This window comes from Cryptomeria japonica, chromosome 7 (assembly GCF_030272615.1).
Source record: "Cryptomeria japonica chromosome 7, Sugi_1.0, whole genome shotgun sequence".
Taxonomy (NCBI): Eukaryota; Viridiplantae; Streptophyta; class Pinopsida; order Cupressales; family Cupressaceae; genus Cryptomeria; species Cryptomeria japonica.
This window is the reverse complement of record NC_081411.1, coordinates 228739081-228760809: the sequence shown is the minus strand read 5'-3', so window position 1 is coordinate 228760809 and position 21729 is coordinate 228739081. Positions and strand designations below refer to the sequence as shown.

General features: G+C 32.6%; 1 protein-coding gene across 1 annotated transcript; it reads right to left on the bottom strand.

The window, feature by feature from the left end:
* Window positions 1-15289: 15289 nt before the first annotated feature.
* Window positions 15290-18265, bottom strand: LOC131028353 (disease resistance protein Roq1-like). The gene is made up of 5 exons (XM_057958620.2): window positions 17757-18265; window positions 16623-17667; window positions 16396-16464; window positions 16098-16280; window positions 15290-16015 (listed from the first exon to the last, which is right to left on the bottom strand). The coding sequence occupies exons 1-5, from the start codon at window positions 18263-18265 to the stop codon at window positions 15290-15292; spliced, it is 2532 nt and encodes an 843-aa protein (XP_057814603.2).
* Window positions 18266-21729: the final 3464 nt, after the last annotated feature.

Genomic DNA, 21729 nt, shown 5'->3' with positions numbered 1-21729 from the left:
GATCTCAGAACTTTACTGACAATGGTGGCATCATCAATTGTTCCGCTAGTGCTCTTGATATCTCCAACCATAGTCTTGATCCTTATGCCATATTGCTGAATGGTCTCACCTTCAACCATCCTAATGTCTTCAAATTTTCCTCTGAGGCTTTGTTCCTTAGCCTACTTGACATGCTCATCACTGCCATAAATGGTTTCCAGTGTCTCCCATACATCCTAAGGATTTTCCTTATCTTTTACATCAATGAACTCAATATCGTACAGGCTGCTAATAAGGGCTTCCATGACTTGCCCATATTATCGAATCTCTCTTCTCTGATCATCGGTTAGAGTGCTAGTGGGGATTATATAAGTATTCTCAACATAGCTCCAGTGTTGAGCAACCAAACTCTTGATATAGATCTTCATTTAGTCCTTTCATATTTTGAAGTTATCCCTATTGAACTTTGGACCTTCCCTCTTCATCATTAAAGCATGATCTTTTGCCTCAAGCGATTAAGCTTATATCACCAAGGACCTGGAGTCACTCTGATACCAATTGATGAATAATAATGAACAAATAATACCCTAACTGGTACTGAGAGGGGGGGTGAATCAGTACATACAAAAACTTTCTCAACACTTTATCATATTAAAACACTACTAACCGGTTGTCTTCACCATTTAACTTAACCATGAGTATACCGGTTAAACACAAACACTTCAGACATCATTTAACAGATCTTAAATCTTGATGACTACTTCATGATATAATCAAGCATGAGTTGTATCAACAATACCATAATCATCTAGCACTGCATGCATAACTAACTTAATCAAAAAGTACTAAATCATCACATGAAAACTCACAACTAATAACACACAGATTTTTCACATGGAAATCCAAATGGGAAAACCACGGTTGGGATGAATACCCACAAGCTTGTTTTGAACTCTTTTGAAGTTCGCTTTGTTAGGAGCTTAGTCTGGTTAAAGACTTTACAATAAGGTTATGTTAGGAACCTATCCTGTTAGGGATCACCTAGTTAAGGGATGACTATAAACCCTATTAAAGGTTACCTCACTAGAGGATTTAAAGAACTTAATGAACTTGAGTCACCTAGTTAGAGGATTTGCAACAAGCCTGTTGAAGCTACCCAGTCAAGGGATTTTCCTTCTGTTGAAATGGTTAGAAGTCAATAGGTAAAGCTTTGATCTGATAACAACACTACTTGCTAAGGAAAATCCTTTTCATCTCCTCCCCTCTACCAGCACACTCTGCAGATTCCACACTCTGGTTTGGCAAGTATCTCAACATGCGGACACAAACAATAACAAACATCATCAACCTTATAGACAATAATTAGGTTGGTAACATAAACCCTAAACCCTAAACATTTTATGTTTACAATTACAAGCATTCCAATCTCGACCGTTAGATCCATTACATAGAATGAAGCGATCTAAAATAGATCTTAAGTCTTTCTGCATCGTCCAATCTTCACCGCATCTAGAAATCAGTAACCCATCACGTGCTCTTCATACACCGCTTAAAACATCACACATTCCTGAGGTAGACATTCAATGCATTTGATCTTCACACACAAGATCATCAATGAAATCCTTCACATGCACATAACTGGCATGGCACCATGATCTCATCCTTATCTCTTAACTAACTTATCACAAAATGTCATCGGTTGCATTGCATAAGCCAAACTGGAAACCCTAGAGTTGAACAGAGACTACCAACTGCTAGTGACACTTAGTGGACCCCGACACCGATCCACTCCATCTCGGTTGACTATAGCCACTTCCAGTCTTCATACCAGTTCATACAGGTTCACTTATTACCATCAATGACAACATACATTGTCACCGCTTCATCATATGCCAACATTTCCTACATATTTTTTGCCTCTCTCCCCAGTTGTGCATTTAGCGCAGGGGGGGGTGTTGGAGTAAATAATTCATATATTAATTATTCATTTGTGTTCATTAATTTAGTAAATAATCTATGCCTTAATTAGTAATTAATTATTGCCATTTATTATTTAGTTAATTAATTAATTAATTAATTAGAGATAGTAAATATCCAAATATCCAAATACTTTAGTAAAAAGGACATAAAGTGAGAGGGCCAAAGGTAAACCCTAGAAAAAAATAAAACAACCCAAAAAAAAGTACACTCATAACCAATACTGGTAATACATGTAGAAGTGACAATGAAAATCATGTCAAAATATTGAAGAAATTAGAATTTCAATATCAATTTATGAAGCATGGAAACAATAAATGCTCATCATTATAATCATAAGGGCCTTGGAAACATTATTTTGCAAGGAAAAGGCCTTCCATTGGGAGTTTCATGCTCATTCAATGCCTTCCCAATTATAAATAATATTTAAGATGTATTTATACTTGATTAATCTCATTTGTTCTAGAAAATTAATTTTGGGGAGAAGACAGTGAATCTCCAAGGCTAGAGAATTAACTATGATCTTATATGGACAATTAAAAATGGTGATAGGCCTCAAATTACAAATGTTCACAAGATCACTAGATTTAGCTATGAACTTGATAGGCCTTTTATTAGTGAATTTCCCTAAGGATTTGGAATGGAAAGCTTTTGGATAGACATTACAAAGGTCCTGCTAAACTCAATCTCAGAGTGCTTTTTAGAATTCAAAAAGGAACCCATCCCACCCAAGTGCCTTATCTTTAACCATTATATTCTTAACTTCCTTGGGATATCCAATAGATAGAAATTAATAATAATATAATTTTTATGAGAAATAAATCCTATAGGGAACAAATTGAAGGCATTCATAAAGGGAACACTCCCATTTAGGAAATTTATTTTTTAATAGCGATTACTTGCTAATAATGTTTAATAAAATCTTGGAGAATGTCTACCAACTTCTTCAACACATGTTTAACATCCTTGACATTTTTTTGTTCCATGAGGGCTATGATAAGATATGAAAGTTTAAAAATTCTCCTTGGAATCCCTATGACCAAGCTTAAGCCAATGAGATTGTGTTTTAACTTGAGCACCTATAGTGAGTGATTATCTTTAATATGCTTTTTCTAGCTTATCTCTGCTAATATATTCTTCAATTGTATTAATGGTCTTCTAGAGATATCAGGTGGTAGCCTCCTACACATGCCTCATAAGAATGGTTAGTTATCATCCATAGATGTGGAGAGAATGAAACACGCACCAAATTATTTTATTCCACCATGCAATCTAGCTAATTGATAGAGTGGGATGACTTTAAAGATTTGACATATTTTTGATGTGAACCAATTTGGATTTATTACTTAGTAGGAAGTATTAAAAAATCATATGACTTATAAGGTTGAGGTGGGCCTACTTGCCACTCAATCTCGAACCTAATAAAAATATAATTAGAAAAAGGGACATTCTATAGGATCTGAACTAGAAGAAAAGGGTAATTGGAAAAGGAGAAAAAAGATTGTGCATATATCATCACATTTTGGGTTTTAGCTTACTCGTCATTGTATCGAGTCTTCTTCTAAGGAGTGCATATGTGAAGAATACCATTCGATGTGTCGACTCTTGGACATATTGAGAAATCATTGGAGATGCTTGATGTTTTAGGAGTGTTCATGGAGACTCTATAATTATATTGCAATGTTTCATTATTGAATAGCACATTGATTTTGAATACTTTTGAAGGCTAATTTTTTTCCATTGTAAGGGATTTCCTAGGCTATATATTATATTACATTACATTGTATTATGTCTTTAAAATTTTCATGTGGTTATTATATAAGATTGAAAAAATGTTATGCTCTCATGGGCTTATGCAGGAAATTGATTGATCATTATGTATAGTGTTCACTTGAATGCCCAATAACCTCTATTCCCTTCCTAGAATAGCTTTAAAAAGCCACTAGCTACACCTTAGTAGCAGAAGAACCAATCGAAGAATAAGTTTTAGCTTGGGTCTTATTGAAGTTAGTATTTTTCCTTCTTGGCATGGCACTATTTTTCCTTCTTGATGTGATATTATGTGAAGGTGAAGGAACTTTGGACACCTTTGTAGGATACTTGGCCTAGGGAATTCCCTAGAGAGCTATGCATAATTTTGTGCTCAAAAGGTTGGAACTCAAAGAAAGTGTTAGGAAGTTTAAGATAAAATACCCATTGGGTATGATAGGGATTACCTATTTGAATATATATTGACTATTTCATATATATTCATATGTGTTAGGTATTTTTTAAAAAATAATTTGGTTGTTATATAGTAAAGGGTGTGTGTTCTGAGTTATGTGTGCGCGGGCGCACGCGTATATGCATGCATGTGTGTGTGTCTCTATATATCAAAAAGTACATCACATACACTATATATTGTGTATTTTTTAGTGATAAATTTAAACTACTTTTGTGGGAACACTTAGTATTTTACTTTGTTAAGTTTAAATATTTTTAAAAAATATTTAGTATTTATGAAACTATATTTAAATTCCTACAATTATTGTTTTTATTACAACTTTAAATCTAAAACATTCACATCTCAAACTACTCATCTTGGATTAGCTCTAGCTAATTTCAAAAAACAATGTAGCTACTATTTATCCAATTTTTATCCTCCATTCAGGAACATAGCCAAAGAATAGGGGTTAGAAATTTTCAGGAACATAGCCAAAGAATAGGGGTTAGAAATTTTCATAGATAGATTTAAATATCCCAAAGGAACTGGATCAATTTTTATTTATAGCGAAATAAGAAAAGAATAAAAAAACATACACTAATAGATTGCAAAATGTGGGGCCTAATCTAAAATCATGAAGCTTATTTGGATAATAGGTCATTCAATATTCTAGAATGAATTTCAAAAGCTAATATTAATGAACACAACTTTATTTTCTAATCTTTGAGCCCATTCAATGCATTCCTTGAAAACAATTATATCATTTAGATTTAACCTAGACCCGACAATGGGAATATATAGGGTATACAATTTTTAGAAGAATATGATATAGATTCAATGATAGTCTTATAAATGATCTTATAGGAGACAAGAAGAAAATTATTTGTTCACCACTTCTTGACATCAATTACATCCCTAGAAATAGGTATGAGCTTAGCATTTCCACTATTTTATAAATTTACCTAAGGATTTAGATTGTAAGATAATAATGTATAATTTAACAAGATCTTCTTTAGAGAATTTTTATTGATTTTTGTATAGCTCACAAGTAAATTAATCAAAATTGATATTTTCTATTGGCCATAGAATAATACAACTACATAGAGATCAACTATACTAAGTACCTATTCATAAAGAGCTTTTTGAGAATGAGAAGGATAATTGGGGATGGCCTTGATATTTTTTTATAAAACATGATATTATTCAAGACAAATATCTTTACCTTGAAATATCTATTAGCAACATGAAATAAAATATTAAATAATTTCAATAATCTAATTAGGCTATGATTTCCATATTTTAGTTTTGTAATAAATTGGGAAGCATGGTGAACATGAGTAGATTGGAAAAACTATTGAGAGTTTGAATTTTTTAATTTTGATCCAATGTAAATGAGCTTTAATTTAAGTCTATTTAGTTATATGACTATCATTAATTCCCTTTTTACAAATCACAACCACATGTAACGAAAAGGAAAGAGAAAATGTATGGGATTCCGATGTAATATTTACATGATAAAGATGCATGGTGGTGTTCTTGTATGTAAGGGACTAAAAATATATACATAAACTTGACTGAAATTTGACTTTTATTTGATAGTAGTATTTCTATAGTGAAACCAACTTATCTAATGACTAGGTTGAGGATCCTTGTTTTAGACATGTTTAATGTGAACCAATATCAATTGATGATTCAAAAAGGATGTGTTGATAAATACCAACTCTTTTTCTCCTTACATTTAGAAAGGTGTCATTGAACATAAAATGGAATTGTTAGAAAATACATCTCATAAGTGCTTAATTGAAGAGGAAAAAATACTAATTTAAGGAAAAAAATAATTATGCTCAAATCATAGCACAATAAAATATTGTATACACATTCATAGAACTTCACAAAGAATTATTCCATCTATATCATGTAAATTATTATGATAGTGACATATCTTGGTATCAAATTATCCCAATTTGTTATGCTTGAACTACCAAGCTTCACTATTATCAATTGTCTAGTTCATTAGAAGACTTCCATCTTTATGAAATGCCATCCCAAATATCTTATTATCTTTATATTGATTTAAAATGGTGAAAAGAATGCAATTAGTAAGTTTATGTGAAAGGGAGTCCATCTTTAATAAAATTATTGGAGGGTATATTATCAATATTGAAGAGTATGCAAAATGTGTTCTTAGTGGGAACACAATAATAATTAACTAAATGCATATTCTACCTATGAAAGATAAATGTGATGACTCTTCCATAATGTTTATTATTGTTTCTACACAAAAACGTTTTATAGATAGATAGGATAAGAAAGTAAAAAAACAACATTTTTATTTCTTTGAAAGAAAGAAAAGTAAATGATCTTGAACATTCCAAGAGGTAAAATTAATTAATACTATCAAAGAGACATTTCCTCACTTTTAAAATATTTAAGAGTGATGAAATGATTATACATCAATTATCTTGTGAAAAAATGTTAAACTAAAGGATAGGGATACTTAATATTATTTTAATTGGGATATATTCTTCTACTTTCAAAGAACTAGGCTAGTTATGGGAATGATAACAAAACATTGAGGAAAAGAGATATGGGAATGAGAAGATTATTAAGTTGAGAAGATAGAACTAAAACTAGTGGAGGTATTTTGGTAAACTTAGTCCTATTTAGCTCACAAGATAACCCTCTATTGGAGAGACCTATATCTATTTTATTGTCCTTAGGCTTTGAAATTGTGCCAAGTATTGTCTCAATAACTTAATTCCTAGTCTTACCTAGACTCCTAGCATGAGCTCTATTATTTCTAGGATCTTACTTATTTGAAAAATTCTCAACTGTGATAAACCCTTGTTGTTTTTAAGAAAGAGTGGGTTTAATAGAATTACAAGAAGCAATATTTTTATGTAGGGAGACAAAGAAACAAAAATTGATAATGTGATCATTGGCATCTAAAACAAGTGTTTGGTAGCCTAAGATAAAGGACATGTTAGTTATAATGTCTTTCTTCAATATAAATGTCTATAACTTCTTTTAAATATTTGGAGAGGTCAAACTCAACACAAGCTAAATTTTTAAAATGAATTAGAAAGAACCTATTCAAATTGATATACGCAAACTTTCCAACAAATGTCATGATACTGGTCATGATATCTTAGAATGATATAAAAAAAAATGAATATAACCCAAATAAGGACATGAAGATCATTTTTTTTTAGAGTAAATAAGTGTTTGGGTCTAAATTTAAAGAACAAAAAAGGTAAGGGCATTTTATAACAATACCTTTACCATGGTTTGTTTCAATGAAATAGAACAAGAAAAACCCTTTATTGGGGCTTCATAAAATATTAAGGTGTTCCCCATGAGAAGCACGAGAATTTTTTATCCAACATTTAAACATGCTTTAAGTGGGAACAATCCCAATGAATTATCATATTAGAAATAAATGTTATAGCCATTTATAGGCACTTTAAAATTCTATTATGGGTAACACCACATTTATAGTATATTCTTGTGGAACACCTTGGTGATGAACTTATTGGGATGGTTGTTTGCTAGAGCCATTACAGAGAACCATCAAACCATTAAAGCAAACATAAATTATTGGGATAATAATATTTGATGCTACTTAAATGACTAAGGAAATAATGATAAGAACAACAATTTTAAATCCCTTAAAATCGATACAAAAGACAAAGGAAGTTTCCTACAAGAAGTATAATATGATAAGAGAAAAGTAAATGAAACAAGAATAAGATTGAAACCACAGCAAAATTCATGAAACTTTATTCTATCAATAATTGAAATCATATTTTAAATTTTAAAATTTATATTCTTATTATTTTCTAGGAAAAAATAATTTTTTAAAAATCACTATTCTTTGCATGATCTCTTTTATTTTATTTCTATTTTAAAAAATATATGAATATTTTTAATTTATATATTATTATATATTAATAATAATTAATAATAGTATCTTGAGTTTTATGTACATAGTCACATAAACACTTCATACTTTACTCCCATAGTAAACATTTCTCAACCTAATGATTACACATCCAAAATTCAAAAGGTAGTGGAAAATTAGTGTCGCTTCAAATTAGATACAAAATGTATGTATCTTGCTACAAGCATAATGACCATTGAGCTACGTAAAGTGTAAATTCCATTGTAAAGGAAGAGAACGAGATCTCTGGAAATTACGTTAACAGTTTTCCTGTTATCCTCTTTTTTCCTAAAACAGTAAAAGAAGACCGTTCCTTGTCAAATTGGCACAAGAATATATAGATAAGGTGGGTCTGTGTTTCCGCCTTTTCTAACTATTAAAGCATCTATTACATCCACTTAGTCAAACGACCATTCGCTTTACTATTTATTAAGCAGGAAGGTATGCCAAAATTCTGTCTTAGAATAAAAGTGGACGTTTTTTAAAACTTTGAAAAAGAATAGCAACAAATTTGGTAATTAAGAAAAGGTTGTGGTTTATTAAAGACGTTGCTATACTGAGATGAAAGAATATTGCTTATTTTTAATAAAAATAATTATGTGCTTGTATAATTGATTGTTAATTATTTTAATCAGTTTGAATTTTTTTCAATTATGAATGTATTTGTTATTTAAGTTTCAAGAGTTAAATATTCGAAGGAAAATAAGATGTTGAAATTACTGATATAGTCTCACTTGTATCACATAAGTCTTATCAATTGGAAGATATATGATATAAAATCTCACAATACATGATATTTTCATTTATAAATGATTTGTAAATCAATGTCACCTTGTTTTATGAGATGACTAATTGTTGTGATGTCATATTTAATGTCTATGACAAATTTGCTATAGAAGTAGACTTGTTTATATAACTAGCAATACAATATTTGGGTGTTATGTAAGAATTTGAATAAAATAATTCTCTTAAGTATTTAGAAAGCACAATTCATTAAAATGTAGAGATTATATAAATACGATTTTATAATATAATAATAAGAAGCTACAATTCAATGTAGCTTACTTAAGGGGGGGTGTTGGTGTAAATAATTATTCATCTTGGATATTATTACACGTTACTTAAGTTTACTTAGTAAATGCATTTCATAGTAGTTTGGGTATGAGACACTTGGGTGTTTGTGCCACATTGGGATAGTGTGTGTAGGAGAATTTCCACCTTTTCTTGTGTGATCTTGTTGTTACACTTCACATTCAATGGGTGATCCACCTCATGTGGAATATTATATTGTTTCTCCTACCTACCCACACCTATTTCCTATCTACCCTTGTTTCTTATTGAGCCACATGTCATGTTTGTGTGCTCACATATCCATATAGCCTTGCCTAAATAAGCAGGCTCATATTCATTGTATGTAACAACGATTGATGATCCAGTTGATCAGTATTTTCATCTTGATAGAATATAGTTTACTTCTATCATATATTTTGTCTCTCTTATTTATGCTTTCCATTGCCTCTTGATCTTGGCAAAATATCACATGGTATCAAAGCTGGTCCATGTCTCACATGGTATCAGAGCCATTAGAGTGTCATTGGTTTGCTAATTGAGAGAAATTGATGCTATTTGGTATTGTGTATTTTGGAGTTTTCTATTGCAAGTTATTATTTAAGCTTGATGGGTCAAATCTGAGGTTACCATTGGATTGAAGAGGTCCAAGAAAGTCATTTTTGCCTTTTGTTTCATCCAAATCGGATTTCGAAGGCCAAATCTAGAGGCATTTGAAGTTTGACGTTGCGGCGGAAATTTTCCAGAAATTATAATTTTGCAGGCAATTTTCAAACAACGATATCTCACTCATCCAGACTCGTTTTTTTGAGTAATTTTTTTTTTGGGGGTAGAATTTCGTGATCTGTGCAGTGGTGTAGAATTTTTCTGATTTTCGGATACAGGTTTTTCAAAAATTGCAAAATCCCGATTTTTACAACTTTGGAGGCTTCGTTTGGGCTCATATGGACTCCTTTTCAGGTGCCATTTTTTTTGAAAGTGCATATTTTTTCATCTACTTTCGTAATCTACCATCTGTTTGCAGTGATTTTAAGTAGAAATTGTACTTTCAATATTTGGCCATTTTTGGCATATTTGGTACTTGCATTTTGCTTGGATCTCAGTTTAGATCACTAGCAGTATTTGTTGAAGTCTCTTAGATCTCATTTTGAAAAGTTGTAAATTGAAATCAGAAGTCCACTTTGCTTTGTTTTGTAAGTGGCCCATTGTATATGCACTAAGTATAAAGTGCCAAAATCACCATTTTGGGGGGATTTCTTGATTGAGTATTTTGGGGGGGTGTCTTGTGTGATTGTTCATCTCTCTATCTTGTGTTTTTTCATTTTGGTGCTATGCATTCTCCTAAATTTCCATTTTTAACTCCTCATAATTATGCATCATGGAAGATTAAGGCATGGAGTAAACTAATGGAAAAAGGACTCATTCATTATGTAAATGAAACTATTACAGCACCACCTGATCCTAAGGCTGATCCTAATGCTCAAATTGAATGGCTTACTAAGAATGCTATGGCACTTGGAACTCTTAGAAAGTATGTATCAAATGACCTCATTTTTCACATTGGTAAGTGTACTACAATTAAAGAGGCTTGGGATATTTTTAAGAAATTATATGGTCAAGTTGATGAGATTAAGGGCTACAAGCTTGATAGTGAACTCACAACTTTGGATCCCAAGGATTTTGATACAATCCAAGATTATATCACAAAAGCAACTGAGTTAAGAGCAAAGCTAAAAGATTGTGGAATTGACAAAAATGATGCTCAATTGGTTTATAACTTGTTGGACAAGCTTCCTTCAGAGTATGCAACCTTTGTATCTAGCTTTCACACCCATAGGTTAGCTCAAGTTTCCTCATACACTTCTCCCTCATTTGACTCATTCATGGAGATGTTGATACTTGAGCAATCTAAGTTGACCATGATGGGGATTCTCAAATCTTCAAAGTCACAAGCCTTGGTGGCTAATAAAGGGAATCAAAGTAATCAAGGAAAAGGCAAGAATCAAAAGTAACCTAAGTCTAAACCACATCAAGATGGAGGATAATCTTCCTCTCCACAACAAGGTGATTCACCATTCTCACCTAAGAGGAAATCATATAAGGACAATCTTTTTTGTGGATATTCCAAGAAGTTAGGACATGATGAACATCATTGTTATAAGAAGGATATTGATGAATTGAAGGATCTTCTTGAGAAGAATAGAATCAACCTACCTTCTAGAATGTCTACATCAGCTTCTTCTTCCAAGGATAAAGGAAAGGATCACTCTTTTAGGATAGATAAAGGAAAGGGACAAGCTCTTTGTGCTACTACAAGTCTTGATTCAGGGAGATGGCTTCTAGATTCAGGGGCTTCTCATCATATGGCATCTTCAATGTCTATGTTTTCTACATCTAAGCCTTGCCACATGCCGCAGATTTTGATGGGCAATCATACATACATGGATGTGATTGGGAAAGGATCTATTGCCATTGGGGATAACTCCTTCAATGATGTGTTGTGTGTACCCCACTTGACAAATTATCTTCTTTCCATCTATCAAATCACACATGGGGCAACGAAAAATATGGAGTTCACACCTGATTCAGTTATCATTAGAGACTTGCAGAGTGGAGTTATCATTGCAACTGGGGTGGTTGGTCATGCATCTTGGTTGTACTCTTTTTTAGATTTTGGTCCTATTGATAACATTGATTCTTCCTATGTTGATGATTCAAATTTTGAGGAGAACTTTGGGCATTTGAACTTGGGGATTCTCACTTGTGATCCCATTCTTGAGCCTTTCATTTCATCTCCTTCTATTTATATCACACCACCTATTGCACCTGATGATGCAGCTAGTGCGACAGTTTTACCTTCTTATGATTCAGTGCAGCAGGATATTTCATGTCTTCTAGCTTCAGTGGATTGGGGTGCCTACTTGACAGACATTGTAGGTTTGTTTTTGGACTCCTACATTGCAAATTTGGGAGACACCATTCATGACATTCATCTTCTCTTTGATGAAGATGATCCTTCTTTAATTGTTGCAAGGGATCACTTTGACCCTCTTATGCATTCTCTACATGATAAATCTTTAGAGGTTGACATGATTGTGGATACTTTTGTACAACACTTGGAGGAGGTCTCTTTATCTTTTGAGGAGACACATGAGTCTTTGGATATTGTTCCACATTCATCTCCACTAGATCTTGGAGAGCCTTTTTCAGTAGTGTGGCACAGTTTACCACCTTTGGAGGGGGTATCTTTCAGCATCGACATGGGGACACTTGAGCAGTTTTCAGAGATTCCTTTCATCATGAGTTTTCTTCGTACATCTTCCCTTCATGATTAGGGAGACTTTTTGGATACACCTTTGGTTTTGTTTCTTCCTAAGGGGAGGAATGTTGTTCGACGTTCATGGAGCAGTTTCTTCATTCATCCTTGAGCTTCTATCATTGGTGCAGATTCCAGATTGAGGGGGGGCTTCCTAGTCTCTCTTCTTCTTCCCTCTTATGGGGGGACACAGTTTTGTTCTTCTCATTCATCATTGAGAGAATTGTGTGCTTTCTTCATCTCTCTTTAGGGGGAGGGTTTTTTCCCATTGGGTTATTCTCTCTTTCCCCACTTTGTGAGAGATTTCCTTGCATTGTTTTGCATGCATTTGCATTTGTACATGGGTACCTAACATGGCCTCGTAGCTGGGACCCATCTTGCATTGCTTAGTTTCATTGTAGGCTTAAGTGCATTCCCCTAAGTTGCACTTAAGGGGGGGTGTTGGTATAAATAATTATTCATCTTGGATATTATTACACCTTATTTAAGTTTACTTAGTAAATGCATTTCATAGTAGTTTGGGTATGAGACACTTGGGTGTTTGTGCTACATTGGGATAGTGTGTGTAGGAGAATTTCCACCTTTTATGGTGTGATCTTGTTGTTACACTCCACATTCAATGGGTGATCCACCTCATGTGGAATATTATATTGTTTCTCCTACCTACCCACACCTATTTCCTACCTACCCTTGTTTCTTATTGAGCCACATGTCATTTTTGTGTGCTTACATATCCATATAGCCTTGCCTATATAAGCAGGCTCATATTCATTGTATGTAACAACGATTGATGATCCAGTTGATCAGTATTTTCATCTTGATAGAATACAGTTTATTTCTATCATATATTTTGTCTCTCTTATTTATGCTTTCCATTGCCTCTTGATCTTGGGAAAATCTCACATGGTATCAGAGTTGGTCCATGTCTCACAATTTTTAACGATATCAATGAATCAAATATACCTCAATAATTGATTTATTTTGAAGAAAATAACTTCCTCACTTACTGTGAGAACTAGTTGGAAGATAGTGATGACCCAATTGTAATTAGTTTTGGATACATCCTTAAATTATTATAAATGATTATCCATATCTCTATCTCACATGCATACCAAATTATAGAAATAAGCTAATATTTCTTATATTTAATTTCACTATATTCATGTCCCATACTAGCCTAAGCCTAATTTACATCATAGAGGGGATTTTCTATAAATATCAATTTTTTTCTTTCTCCATTATATCTCTGGAGGTGTATATTCTAGTTATTCAAAGTTTTAAACCATTAAATTTAATTTTCCTCCAAATGCCACCATTATTCTATTATCAATCTGAAGTATGAGAGATAATATATCTAATAAAATATTTTATACATCATTTAAAGCATTAAAATTATAAATTGATATCAATAAGTTAAAACTCATGGTATTCTTATACAAATATGAAAATAAAATAAAAATATTAGAACTATTTAACATGTAGCTAGCATTTAAATAAAATACATCATAACTTAGTTTTAAGAATAATGAAAAGAATGGATGAACATATTTCTCCCTCCTCACTTGAAGATAAATTTAGAAATCTATGTTTTATCAAACATGATGATAACCAAAAAAAATAAAATTAAAATAATGGATCCCACAAGATAATACCCCATTAGACATATTATTCATTTAAAGAATTATCAAACCTAAAAATTAGCACCTTTTCTTACTATTATAAACCCTTGCAGGGTAAAGGAGTGGTTTCTTTTGTTACACAAATTCATCTATTTAATAAAAGAAGATAAGGCTCATGTTAATTTTTATCTTTTTTTAATAAATATTTCTAATGATAGAACTTTCAATGTGGTTAAAAGTTGCATTGGCATTAAAATAACCTCCTTCATTTAACTATTTTTCAAATGAGTTTTTAAATATTTAGTAGTGTAGTGTCATAAATTGAATCACTTTACAAATTCACACTCTATTTGGGTCCTTACTTTATTGTGTCTTTTCCTAAATCATTTTAAGCCTATTTGGGCCCTATTTTCCTGAATGATTTAATTATCAATATCATAACTTAATTGTCATCAAATACTCAAACGAGGGCCTAATTTAACATCATAAACCTTGACACTCATGACTCCTTTTTGGAGGCCATATTTGAATGGGACTAGGGTGCCCAATAGACATCCCATCAAAACTTCTTAAAATTGTAGCTAATGATTGTGTCAACCTTAACAATTTGAATTCTAGTCTCGGTTTTTTTATTCACTTTTTTATGTTAGCCTAAACTCAAAAATAGCTTGTGAACCTTATATAAAGAATATTTTATCATTCATAAGATCCAATACATTATAATTTACAATTTCAATTGATCCCAAGAGCATTCAAGCATTTTAGATATGAGCACAACAGCCTACATTCAACTATGATTTCATGAAATAAGGGGATGATGCCATAAACAATTTCCTTAATGTTACTTTACCTTCCATGCACTTAATCGACATCTCTAGAAGAGATGAAGCATTCACAAATCTTGTTAATCCCTCTCCCAAAGTTTTTCCTCGTTAGAACAAAGATAACGAGAAGATTTACTGAAATGAAGAAAAATTTAGTTACATTATGTGCTTATTGATGAACTTCGATAGTGGAGATGAATTTGACGTAAATCAGATTATATCTTCCCCTCATGATAACATAGTCGACAAGGAAATTCATAGACATTGTGATTCCAGTGAGAGCATACGAGATAAATCGAATGGTTGTCCAATACAAAACATGGGCTCATGCTGAACTTCCACTTGACTGTTTGCCTTATATTACTATACAGATCTGTTCATGTACTCTGTCTTCTTTGCAGCTTCCTTCAGAACGTGTGGCTTGTTTATTGATAAATCCTGCAAGAGCCCCAAGGTGCTGGGTAAACATGCGAGGCTTGTGCAGCCTTCCAGATTCAATTTTTTGAGATTCCTCATATTACCTATTGAGAGGGGTAATATTCTAAGAGAAGGGTTTCCTATTTCAAGAACTTCCAAGTTAGTTAACATCCCCATTTCGTTTGGTAGTTCTTGCAAACTTGTACCTTCCAAACATAAGCTCTTCAATGACACCTGCAATGCAAGTTGAGCTGGCAAGACTCTAAGCTTTCTACAATCTTTAAAATTCAGGTGCTTGATACCTATAAGATTGCCAAGAAAATGAGGTGGAATACCCATGTTGATGCAACCTTGCAAATCCAAATGTTGGAGAAGCACCAATTCCTTGAAAGAGTGAGGCAACTCCTTTAATTGGCTGCAAAAGGAAAGGTCTAAATGTTGCAACTTTGTCAGATTACCAAAGTCTTTGGGTAACAATGTCAATGCCCTACACCATCGAAGTGTAAGGTGACTCAGAGATTTTAGCTCACAAAACTCCTCTGGTAGTGCCTTCAAATTACTGTCTGGCCAACCATCTACTACTATTGTTTGAAGGTGCTGAAGATGTCCTATTGATTTTGGAAGCTTCCGTATACCACCATATATATCCAGCTCTATCAACTGCGTCGGCTGCTGCAAGTTGAAACACAAAGCAAATTACATTTCAAGTTCAACAAACCAAAATAATTGCATACGACTATTCACGGAATTATACCTTTGCATTAGGAAGCCATAACTTACTAAAGACCCCATTAATAAGCTGGAGAACTCGCAATTTTTCTAGCGGAATCCCTGGTGGAATTGTTGTATGTGGACAGTCGTGCCAGCGAAGCCATAGTAGGTCTCTTGTCTGAATCCAGCCTTCGCCAGTTGAGAACTCCCCATTAAGAACAAGTACCTGTTTCCAACAGACATAATTGTCACTCAGACTAATAGATTTTAAAACCCAAATGCAAATCTGTTTGCACATAAACCTCTGTTGAAAATTTTCTTTTCAAAGTAAGGAAGCTCACCCTTGGAATTTGCCTGGCGTCCTTGACCAATAATCTCAAGTTCTTACTGATTGATGTTTCTGAGTAATTCTACAAATGCAAAAAGAATCGACGAATCCTCTAGGACGTATCATATATATGAAATCTAGGCATTTTATATCAATACAAAGGAAGATCTAAAAGAAAATTGCTTTCTATTTCTGAACACATTAATTGAGTTAACATTTGTCAAAGTGTATTGAACTCACCGCCTCTTGTATTCCTCCCGGAAGAGAAAAACGGCAAGGCTTCCTTTCGAATGCTGCTACTTTTCCAATATTTATGAAGTGCCTCTTCATTCTGATGCGGTTTTCCTTGTCAAGCTCTACGATTGACTTACTCCGCAATTGTTGTACATGGCGTTGACCGTTCCAACCTGATGCATCCCATATTGGGATTGCCATACTTAGCTTCTCTCCGTTGAAGAAGAAAGATATATCGAACAATATCTCTTGCTCTTGTTTGCTAAGGGAGAGAAACTTTAACATTAGCTTGCATTTGCTGTGGTCTTCCAATTTATTAGAGATGTCACCTAAATGAGATTCCCAGTAATCCTTGGACTTGCCACAAAGTTGCTCTGCTAAACGCTCAAGAAGAAGAGGTATCAGATTGGTGGCGTCTAAGAAGCGTTCAACCAAATCTTCATATACTGGAGCTGAATTTTGTTGAGAGAAAGCATGCCAACAGAAAAGCTGTTTGGCATGCGACCGATCGAGCTTTCTCATTTCATAAATCAACGGGATTCCACAATATTTAGTGACAGAAATGTCACGTGTTGTGATTATAATCAAGCTCCCTGGTCCAACGCTGTCCTTCGTAGGCAACAGGACATGTATTTGATCCACATGATCGATACCATCTAAAACAATGAGAAGGCGATTAGATCTCAGAGGATGAGAAAAAACATCCTTTTGCGGTCTGAAATCTTTCACATCGGGCACCAGGTCATCCGCCAGCTTCCTCTGCAACTTACGCAATTCACTTTCATTAGACGCTTCTCCCACGGCATAAAGAAAACAGGACCTATCAAAGACCCATCTTTTCCTGTTGTATAATTCTTTCGCCAAAGTTGTCTTACCACAGCCAGCCATGCCCACAATCCAAACGATTTTAACATTTTCTGATGAAGATTGGTTCGTAGCTTTTTCAAAGTTCTCAACTGTTTCATCAAGTCCGACGCAATGCTTAGCCACCTCTAGTGAAACGTTCTCCTTTACTCTCTCCGCAATACTCTTCAACAGTATCTCCCCATCGCTGCAACAAAATTATTACATCACCTGTCAGCCAGAAATATTAAAAAGAAAAAGGGAATTTGGATTAAAATGGTCATAAGTCATTATTACCCATGAAAAATGATCCGATCACTGATATTTCCAACTCGGTTTAAGGCTCTTATCCATCCTTCGATCTCTTTGGGATGATGTGTGCCCTCTCTGTAATAATTTGCAAAAGCCTTTGCATACATCCCTTCTTTTCTCCTCGCCCAACGCGCGTCAGCGGGTGAAACGCCATAGAAGACAGGAACAATTTTGGCACCAATTTCCAACATGAAGGAGAGCTCCGTGAGGCATCGCGGACGTTCGGCATACTTCTTGGAAAAAATAACAATATGAATAGACGAACTGCGCATAGCGTCTTGTTTTGTAATTGGTAAAGAATCCCACAGATGTAGCTCCTCTTCTGAGTCAAAATACACTCGCAGTCCCATGAGAAGAAGCTTCTGATATAAAATGAACCCGAACGACTGCTTACCCGTGTTTCCAACATCACTAATAAACACATCATAGTTTTGTCGCGCAACTGAGTCGACTCCTTTCCTGTTTTGTTCCTCAGCAACTAAACTCCTACCCATGTTGCGAATGAAGATATTGAAGAAGCAAAAGAAAGTGACGCAGGTATGTTTGCAGGTTCACACTTTATTTATAGCCAGAGCTTTGGAATTTGCAAAAGGACGAATTGATTAAGCACAGAAAACATTCAGGAGAGGGCGATCGAAGCAAGATAATGCAGAGATAGGAAGGAACATACCTATAATAGCTTGGGTTTTTCCGTTTATCACTATCTATGATGTTTCCAGAATACCTCCATCAGGCCTACAAACGAAACAAGATCGAAATAAAATACAAAGTAGAAATTTATTTATTTGGACAACTTCATCTGCCGGTGCATAATTTCGTCGTTCACCAATGCCGCCAACCGTAAGGAATAATTCTCGACTCAAGCTTGTTTCCCCGCAACAACCTATTGGAATATGCTAATGGTACAATAAAACTATCTACATTAAACAATCATTTCATCTGATAATGTTTTATTATATTCATCAACACACATTCTTCAATCATAAACATAAGTACATGTAGTACCGTTGGCATAGAGTCCTTTTATAGTGAGAGAATTGTTTTATGTTTCTTGCAGTAAGCTTTAAATCATACATATTAGGCAACATAATAAGTCTAGAGAATGCCAATCAATTTTGAGTGTTTTAAGTTTAGAAGTCAAAGCTAGTTCATGTGATTTAAGTCATTTAATTTCGGACAAAAGTTTAGATTCTACAAATGTTGTATAATTATTGAATCATAAATTGAATTGTTTTACAGTGGAGTTCTTTCTCTCAAAACAATATTCTTAATGTAAATCAAGTTATATTATTTTTATGTTTATTTATATGTAATTATATTATAAATTAAGTTTTTGCACATATATGTTTTCATAGATTGGTGTTGTAAAAATAATTTTTACCTTCATTTCCCTTTAATTTATTGTTATATTTTGATCATCTTGGATCCTACGCATTACTGTAAAGAGCTTTTGATATAATGTTTCTTTGAGTGAGAGATTGCATTAAATGGCATGTTGTTGTAGGAACATGGAAATCACATCAAAGATATAGATGGAAAGGATCACAAGCATTAAATTTGAATTGTGAAAGCACAAAATGGAGGATATGCTTATATGTGAGATCTATGGGTTTTTTCTATATACATCTACACTCGTTGTAATGTTGCACAATAAATAGGATTTATTATATAGAAGAACTAAGTGATTTCTTAGGTTCTGTTTAGAAGATTCTACTTTGTTAATTGTACATTTCTAAGACACTGCCCAGTGACTAATATTAGACTAAATCCTTGGTTAATAAATAAACTATTACAAAGAAGTTGTACACCTTGAAAATTGATGATGGTGTTTTAGTTTTCAAGTATTCAAGTGTTCTTAATTTAATTATGATCAAGTTGGACTATATTATAGCAAAAAAAAAGATGAGAATTTCTTGTCATGCTTCTATGTTCATTACTAGATTTGTGGGACCACTTGAATAAGAAAATTTGAAGCATTTCCTAAAAAATAAATTTGGATGCAATAATGGCTACTTTATTTAAAGAAAATTTATAAAATAAATTATAAATATACTATGGTGTCCCTAGATATTCATGGAAGATCAAAGGAGAAAAGGAAGAATAAGAAATAAACATCTAAATCAAAATAATGTGGGAGGTTGAAATCTCTTGAAAAATTCAAGTTTGTGTGCTTCAAGTAAGGTAATATTAAGTACTTAAACATAGAGACCATAAAAAAGATAATTATGAAAATAATAGTGACTCAAATGATAAGTTTGAAAAGTATTATAAACATTATGTAGATGACTTTTTTAGGGGATTAGCAACTCATACATAAAAAAGGTGCATGGTTTTTTATTAAGATGAATAGGTTTTTTATTGTAGTTCTTAAAAATAGTTTTGGGTTTTGGATCTAATTTATTTAAATGTATTTAGTCTTTTTAATTTTCTATAAATTAATAAGCCTTTGCAATGTGTATCATTTATAAATGATTAAAATAGAAGGATGTAGGCATATTTCCTTGGGAGTAAATCTAAATAATTTTGTTATAGTAAGAATTATAACACTCTTGTAGGATATTAAATTTGTAGAAAGAATAATTTTTTGAGAACTAATAATGGTGATGAGTTTTCTTAAATATTATGTTGTGACATATTTTACTAATATCACAATACTAATGCATAAGAAATTTTTGTAATCCATTAATGAAATAAATTTACATAAATAATAAATAGAATGGTACTAGAGAGGGCTATGACTATTATTTGTTGAGCTATATTGAAAAAAAAACTCCATTAAAAATTATAGATTTACATTTAAATTGATATGCACATATGCCTACTAAGAAGCTATACAACTTAGAGAATAGGGTAATGAAATGTAAATTTGTAGACTATGGTTTTGATATTGAGGGGTGTAAGATTTGGAAACTTATATCCCAGAGAGTTCTATAGAGCAATATTATTTTTAGAGTGAATCATTAATAATGTTACAACTAGATAAGGATGGGAAGAAAATTGAGGTTCAACTAAACCCATTGACAAAGAAGGTTGAACAAAAGTATCATAAAGTATATTATGTTATGAGGATTTCAAGTAGTTTTGATAGTTTAAGAGAGAATTTAAAACCTCAATCTTATCACTTAAAGGTTCACTCACTCTAGGAGAAAATAAGTATATTCTAAATTATTGGACATGCATTTTTTATTAGTTATTAACATTGATGAGGATATAATCATAACGTAGGTTAGGTATATGCATAATTATAAGTGTAAAAAGGTGTATATGAATGAGATTGTAGATTCATTATAAAATGTATGGTAAATGGGACTTGGTATAGTTATCCAATAAAAAATATATTGGTTCTCAATAAATGTTAAATAAAAAAAATAGTCTAATAGATAACTACAGGGTAACATTGGTTGCAAAAAGATATTTTCACATTAATGGGACAAAATTTGTTGATTTTTTGATATATTTTTCTCAAGTACCACCTATCATGTTCATATTATCTGTAGAAAATTATTTTATTTTAAAGGTAGAAAAAAAATGAATGGTTGATCCCATAATAGTGTATCCCTGTTGTAGGATAGGGAAAAAGAATGAGACCGAGGTAAAAAAAGAAGTGTAAAACACATTTGAATGAACATATACCTTCAAATGAAACAATATAATTTGAAGGTGATTTCATCATGAAATTATAATGAATAATAAAATAAAGTTAGTTCATATTTTAATTTTTTTTATGAAAGTGAAATTCAAATTAAGATACCATAATTATTGTATTAAAAATTATGCTTTGAAGAAAGTATTGGACCATAAACAAGGACACAATGACATGATATTTGATAGGATTAGGATTTATAAAAGATATTAGTTTATATATACTTTATTTAATTATAATATTCATTCTCTATTCTCAAGAGAATCTTTTTTTTTTAATCAATTGTAAAGGTTTATATAAGATGCACAATGAAAA

Coding starts and splice junctions, on each gene's coding strand:
- LOC131028353 (XM_057958620.2), bottom strand. CDS start 18,265: ATGGGTAGGAGTTTAGTTGCTGAGGAACAAAACAGGAAAGGAGTCGAC. Junction 17,668..17,756: donor GATCGGATCATTTTTCATGG/GTAATAATGACT, acceptor ATTTTGTTGCAG/CGATGGGGAGATACTGTTGA. Junction 16,281..16,395: donor ACGCCAGGCAAATTCCAAGG/GTGAGCTTCCTT, acceptor TGTTGGAAACAG/GTACTTGTTCTTAATGGGGA.